At 33.1% G+C, this 7576-nt stretch overlaps 1 protein-coding gene across 1 annotated transcript; it reads right to left on the bottom strand.

Annotated features, from left to right (window-relative positions):
• Window positions 1–1970: 1970 nt before the first annotated feature.
• Window positions 1971–4531, bottom strand: LOC107457828 (ribulose bisphosphate carboxylase/oxygenase activase, chloroplastic). The gene is made up of 7 exons (XM_016075999.3): window positions 4367–4531; window positions 3735–4048; window positions 3457–3559; window positions 3292–3377; window positions 2639–3111; window positions 2279–2560; window positions 1971–2203 (listed from the first exon to the last, which is right to left on the bottom strand). The coding sequence occupies exons 1-7, from the start codon at window positions 4409–4411 to the stop codon at window positions 2088–2090; spliced, it is 1419 nt and encodes a 472-aa protein (XP_015931485.1). The 5' UTR covers window positions 4412–4531; the 3' UTR covers window positions 1971–2087.
• Window positions 4532–7576: the final 3045 nt, after the last annotated feature.

Here is a 7576-nt window from a genome sequence, read left to right as displayed (position 1 = left end):
ATCCAAGAAACTAGTTACCAAGCCACCAAGCCACCAACAAGGGAAGTCTGTGTCAAGGGGCCGCAGGGTGTAATTTTCATAAATCATACTTCTAGGAATGCAAAATTTGGTACACATTTCACAATGTTTTCCATTATAAACCCATGTTACATAAAAAATCTCATCCATCCATATTTTTAAATTAATATTCTGATGGTGCAGATTTAATATACACTAGTGTACTAGTAAAATATACTGGTATAGGTGAAATTCTTCCGTTAATTTAACTCTTGTATCATGTAACACACAATTTCATATATAATATCACTTTTTAATCTCTCCTCCTGAGTTCTAACACAATAATTATTTCATACTTGTATTGAAATTTTAGTCAAATATTATTAGGATTTTTTAATTACTAATTTGTTAAAACTTTTAAATGTCGAAAATAACTTATCAAATTTAAATTTTAAAAATATCTTTTTAAAAATGATAACACTTATATTTAGTAAATTAAATTAAAAATAAATAATTTTTAATCAGCACAAAAAACAAAAAGTTTGTTTGGTAAAAATTTTTAAAATTAAAAAAAAATCATAATAAATAAAATACGATTACTTCATTTTGATGAATCTTGATCCGGATTTGATGTACCCCCAATTTTAGAACGTTACTCCCCTCAGTATATGTTCTCTGTGATTGATAAATTATCAGAAATAGCCAAAAGCAAGTATACACAGAGCAGTAATATTTATAGAAGTAATCTTTATGTTATTATATGTTATGGTGGTTACTTGCCTAAATTCTAGAAGACTAAAATAGAAGATATTAATATATTTTATTTAAGAGCAATGCTAGGGGTCAGCAATTTTTGTGATTGTTAGTCATCAACTAGCCATTAATGATGATTTGATGGTGTGAGATTGGTGTAAAATTTCATCCAATGATTCACCTTTTTCTGCTGGTTACATGCTGGCCAAAATTTAATAAAACTGCTAGTCTCTAGGGCTGGCAATGGGTAGGGTAGAGTAGGGTTTGGACCCTACCCTAACCCTACCCGGGTTGAAAATTTCATTAAAACTCTACCCTACCCTACCCGCGGGTTGAGAATCTCTCAACCCTAACCCTATCCGCACCCTAAAATTCTAAACCCTATCCTACCCTACCCTACTTGCAGAAATATCAAATTTTTTCAAAGTAAATATAAAATTCAATTATTTCGAATTTTATACGTATTAATAACATAAAAAATAAAAAACTAATGCTCTAAATTACTAAATTAACTAACTAATTTAGTTGTTGTTCACTTATTATAAGTCATTACATAAGAAAGGTTGTGGATTCAACTCTCACTTTCTTCACTATATAGAGAGATTTTTATAAAATATGTGTTATATATGAGGTGCGGATAGGGTAGGGTAGGGTACACCCTAAACCCGTACCCTACCCTACCCGCAGGCATACCCGGACCGGATTGGATACCCGTGGGTAGGGTATGAATTGCCAGCCCTACTAGTCTCCTATACTTTCTTTTTTTTTTAAAGTAAATATTATTGATACTATATGTATCTTTAATATTGTCTGCCTTAATCCAAATGTCCAGAAAACTACTTTGTAGGGCCAAACCCAAGCTCAAAAACAAACATTAGCTTCAGCCTCTCTCACAGTCAGAGAAGAGATTTGTTCTTGAACAAAAAAAGAAAAACAAAGGAAGAGACGGAGATCTGACATGTTGCTGCTAGGAATATTTTGTGTATTTTTCTATTTTGTACTTGGTCCTCATGTCTCTGTCTACGTATAGTATGAACAAGACTTTTGAGCCGTATGTCTTCTCATTCAATTTTCCAAAAAATTAAACCAAGGGAATTTGCACTTCGCAGCTTAAAATTCGTGACTCCAAGAAGGCCATTAGTAGATAAAGAAATACCTGTTCTTAATTTCTGTATATGAATTTTGGCTCGGCAATTTTATATAGGCATGATGCACAATAATAACCCAAAACTATTATTATTATTAGAGGATAATGATCCATCCAGTAGATTAAGAATATAACAACAAAGTTATTTGATTATCCAAATCTTTGCATTTCTCTCCGATTCGTAAACTTATTAGAATGTGTATAGGCAGGTTCCATCATCACTTCTAGCGGTTGGGTCGAAGTTTGAAGCATTTGGATCAGTGCATCCTTCGGGGACAGGAACACCAATTTGTTGCGCTGCTTTCCCTGCATACATTTTTATTTTTATTAAATTATTTTATGTGACAAGCATATTATTAAGAGAAGATTTTGGGTACTAACCGTAGAAAGAACCACTCTTAATAGCATCTTGGTTGGCATCGCCAAGAGCAGCTTCGTTCAAATACTTGTCAGCCAATTGGACTCTCTTCACATTCTCTTGCTCTTGGACAAGCATGTTTCCGTACTCCAACAACTTTGCCAACGTCATCTTTGGTTGCTCGAACGTTGGTGGTCCTTCCTTTGAGTTCACTAGCTTCTTCCCAACTCCATCAACTCCAACACCAGATACCCACTTCCTCACTTCGTCATCGTACACTCTAGCCCTCAGTGCTCCAAAGAAATCTGCATTCCCAACATTAACTCACCACTAATGCCTCAAATTTTCAACATTAATAAGTTTAGGGAAGAAGAACAAGTTACCAATAGATTGGCCGGGGAAAGTGTCCACAAGTTTAACAATGTCCTCAGGAGGAACATTGTCGGTACGGAAGATTCCGGTGCAGACACCAATCCTGTCCTCTCTCGTTGGCGCCCAGTAGAACTTCTCCATACGGCCGTCACGAATCAAGGGAGCATAGAGGGTGGAGAAATCGTTACCGGTGACCACGATGGGAACTCGAGGATTCTCTTCTTTGTTGTACATTCCTGGGAGCTGAACATTCGTGGGGTTATCGGCGATGTTCATCAGGGTGGCGTTGACCATCTGGTTGTTCACCGTGTACTGCGTAGTTCCACCCATACGACCTGCTCCTGCGTCTAGATCGTTGATGAAGAGGCAGCACATCTTTCCCTTCTTGATTATGTCCGCTGCTTCGCGGTACCGTTGCCTTATCAGCTTTGCTGGCTCTCCGGCGTTTCCGCTTTCGAGTTCTCCGGCACTCATCATGATCGGGCTGTCATGATGTCATTCACAACATATGCATCATATACTCAACATGTAAGGAATGCTAGTATATTACACGGATTATCTATAAATACATGTATTATTTAACTTATTTTTATTATATATTTTATATTTTAACATATATTTTATATCCGTTGAACGAATGATGATACAGTAATAACTAACTCACTTGATTCCCATCTTGGCAAACACAAGCTCACATTGGAAAGATTTTCCCTGACCTTTGCCTCCCCAGATACCAAGAATGAGAGGAACCTGTTTAAATCATGAATATATATCAACTAAAAGAACTAACATATTTTAACCAACAATAAGTTAAGAAAAGTTAACATGCCTTGATATTGGGCAGAGTCATGAAGTTCTTGCTGATGTGGACAACAAGCTTGTCCATAAAAGCAGGAGCAATGTAAAATCCGTCCTTCGTGTTGTCCATGTACCTAAAATCAAACTCCACTCCATCGTCATTCATAACAAATCCAATCTTTAGGTTCGAAGAAAAAAGAGTAATGTTATTTACATAATCTCTTGACATGTTAGCACATCGTGTCAATGACTATGTTCAAATAACATTATTCATTATGAGAATGTGCCATATAAATTTGACTCACTCACGTTTTGAGGCCGGTACTAAGGTATTCATAGGAGCTCATGACTGCATAGTGAGTGCCAGTATCCATTGGAGCTTGGAAGAGAGGATCAACCATACCCTTCCCTCTTGTGATGTCTTGCTGGTCATCTGAGATATCATAGGCCAACCCTCTCCATCTGTCCTCATCTGTCTGCTTGTTCTTGTCCTCATCGACCGCCACAATCTTGAAGCTTCCGGAGGAAACCTTGTTGCTGCTGGGGATTCTTGATGTAACCTTCTTCAAGCTGCTTCCGAAGAAAGCTGATGAAGCCACAGCTCCAGAACCATTCAAACTCACCTGCAATGTAAAATTACATTATTCTCTTGTTATTTAAGAGTTACTACTCTATTCAAAACTCTAATCAAGTTTTTTTAACTATACAAGAAATGATGAATCGCATCTAGATATATTGATAACTCACAAATTAATGATATGTATGTATCCATAGTCCGCTTGATCATTATTTTTCTAATTTGGTATTTATAACTGATTACTAATTCACACTGCATCCAATCCAATTACTATCTTAATCTTATACATAATTTAAAACTAGAAGTGATAAATTGAGTGAATAGAATTAATTGAAAGTAACAAAGTAAGGTAAAAGTATCATACTAGAGTTCCTTTGACAGCTCCTATGGTTGAAACTGAAGCAGCCATGGCTGTGTTATTGTTCTTGTAGCAGCAGAGAGTAATCGTACTTACTACAGAGGAAATAATGAACACTATAAAGACTTATTATAGTGACTAAGTTGAGTTAAGAGAAAGGAATATAAGAGAATATCTTTCAAGATTGGTTGTAGAATCCTTAACATCCACACAGTGAAGATTAGTTTTTAAGCCACGTGGCAGACATATGTTGTCTCCAAGATATAATAAGTTACCCTTACGGGACAGATATTCTTTGGTTGGAATTTGAGCCATTTCCTGATCCACCAATAATGAGGAGAGTTTACTACCACACAAAATAGGAGCAATAATCCATCTCTTCATGTTCAATCCTATGGCTTGTGTCTAATTTCTTCCACAAGATGATAAAGTCGCTACAAATACTTATTTCAACTTGGTCAACTTAAACAAAAAATGTGAGGTGCCAAATTTAATTTGTGACTCGTATAAGCCAAATGATTCAATTTTCAATTTCATTAAACTATCTTGTAAGAAATGGGCATGTAATTGAATGAAGACCGCCAATGAATTGTTGATTATTATCTAGCTAGTATAGTATATTAAGGCTCCGTTTGGAAAGATTTAGAAGTGATGTTTTTTTGAGTAAATGATCAAATTAGTCTTTAAAAAATTATTTGTTTTTTAAATTGATTTTCGAAATTTTTTTTAATTAAATTCGTCCTTAAAAATTTTAAATTAGTCATGTTAATTCTTTCGTCATTTTATTTGTTGATGGTGTCAAAATTTGCTAATGTGACACATTAAGTGATATTTCAACACACACCTAGAAATTTTTATTGACTATTAACATAATAAGTTTATGAAATTATATCAAATCAAAACCTAATGGTAGAAAAAAACTTGAGACATTGGAATCCCTCAATTTAGGGTTGATTTTATCTAATTTCATAAACTAATCATGTTAATAGTCAATTAAGACTTCTAGGTGTATGTTGGGGTACCACTTAACGTGTTACAATAGCAAATTTTGACATAATCAACAAACAAAGTGACGGAAAGACTAACAAGACTAATTTAATTTCTTTAAAAGACGAATTTGATTAAAAAAAATCTTACAGGGACTAATTTGGAGAACACGTGATATTTCAAGGATTAATTTGATCATTTACTCCATTTTTTTTACTTTTAGTTGATAAAAAGTCATAATATTAAGGGTAAAAAACTGAAATAAGCCATGGGGAGATACATATTACAGGATTCAGCCAAAAGAAAAATTGATTCACCAATCAACCAATGCACATATTAATGTAGTTCGAATCACCTCATTTCGAACTTGAATCCTATATAATTCGAATCAAGCAATCTTGAATTACATGCAGACGTGAAACATGCATAATTCGAATCGATGCAATTCGAATTACTATCACACAAGAAGTCTACATAATTCGACTTGATGCAATTCGCACTACAAGAAAAACACCCATTCAAGTACATTTAAAAAGTGTAGCCAAAACAAAAAACCAAATCACAGCTTCCATCTTCTTCAATTTAATTAAATCACCATGAAGGACAACTAAAAAACGGACTAACACAACTTCATATTAAATGGAAACTAAAATCAGAAAAATCAGAAAACCAAAACCAGAAAAATCAGAAAAAGCAGAAAAACCAGAAAAATTACAGCTTTCACCCTGATAACAATAATATTAAAATTACATAATGAAAAAACAAAACCAAAAAAACCAAATCACAGCTTCCATCTTCTTCAATTTAATTAAATCACCATGAAGGACAACTAAAAAACGGACTAACACAACTTCATATTAAATGGAAACTAAAATCAGAAAAATCAGAAAACCAAAACCAGAAAAATCAGAAAAAGCAGAAAAACCAGAAAAATTACAGCTTTCACCCTGATAACAATAATATTAAAATTACATAATGAAAAAACAAAACCAAAAAAACCAAATCACAGCTTCCATCTTCTTCAATTTAATTAAATCACCATGAAGGACAACTAAAAAACGGACTAACACAACTTCATATTAAATGGAAACTAAAATCAGAAAAATCAGAAAACCAAAACCAGAAAAATCAGAAAAAGCAGAAAAACCAGAAAAATTACAGCTTTCACCCTGATAACAATAATATTAAAATTACATAATGAAAAAACAAAACCAAAAAAACCAAATCACAGCTTCCATCTTCTTCAATTTAATTAAATCACCATGAAGGACAACTAAAAAACGGACTAACACAACTTCATATTAAATGGAAACTAAAATCAGAAAAATCAGAAAACCAAAACCAGAAAAATCAGAAAAAGCAGAAAAACCAGAAAAATTACAGCTTTCACCCTGATAACAATAATATTAAAATTACATAATGAAAAAACAAAACCAAAAAAACCAAATCACAGCTTCCATCTTCTTCAATTTAATTAAATCACCATGAAGGACAACTAAAAAACGGACTAACACAACTTCATATTAAATGGAAACTAAAATCAGAAAAATCAGAAAACCAAAACCAGAAAAACCAGAAAAATTACAGCTTTCACCCTGATAACAATAATATTAAAATTACATAATGAAAAAACAAAACCAAAAAAACCAAATCACAGCTTCCATCTTCTTCAATTTAATTAAATCACCATGAAGGATAACTAAAAAACGGACTAACACAACTTCATACTAAATGGAAACTAAAATCAGAAAAATCAGAAAACCAAAACCAGAAAAATCAGAAAAAGCAGAAAAACCAGAAAAATTACAGCTTTCACCCTGATAACAATAATATTAAAATTACATAATGAAAAAACAAAACCAAAAAAACCAAATCACAGCTTCCAGCTTCTTCAATTTAATTAAATCACCATGAAGGACAACTAAAAAACGGACTAACACAACTTCATATTAAATGGAAACTAAAATCAGAAAAATCAAAAAACCAAAACCAGAAAAATCAGAAAAAGCAGAAAAACCAGAAAAATTACAGCTTTCACCCTGATAACAATAATATTAAAATTACATAATGAAAAAACAAAACCAAAAAAACCAAATCACAGCTTCCATCTTCTTCAATTTAATTAAATCACCATGAAGGACAACTAAAAAACGGACTAACACAACTTCATACTAAATGGAAACTAAAATCAGAAAAATCAGAAAACCAAAACCAGAAAAAGCAGAAAAA

The sequence above is a fragment of the Arachis duranensis genome, chromosome 7, assembly GCF_000817695.3.
Source record: "Arachis duranensis cultivar V14167 chromosome 7, aradu.V14167.gnm2.J7QH, whole genome shotgun sequence".
In the NCBI taxonomy this organism is placed as follows: domain Eukaryota; kingdom Viridiplantae; phylum Streptophyta; class Magnoliopsida; order Fabales; family Fabaceae; genus Arachis; species Arachis duranensis.
This window is presented reverse-complemented; position numbering and strand designations above follow the sequence as displayed.

Coding starts and splice junctions, on each gene's coding strand:
- LOC107457828 (XM_016075999.3), bottom strand. CDS start 4,411: ATGGCTGCTTCAGTTTCAACCATAGGAGCTGTCAAAGGAACTCTA. Junction 4,049..4,366: donor GAGCTGTCAAAGGAACTCTA/GTATGATACTTT, acceptor TTTACATTGCAG/GTGAGTTTGAATGGTTCTGG. Junction 2,561..2,638: donor TTTCCCCGGCCAATCTATTG/GTAACTTGTTCT, acceptor TTGGGAATGCAG/ATTTCTTTGGAGCACTGAGG.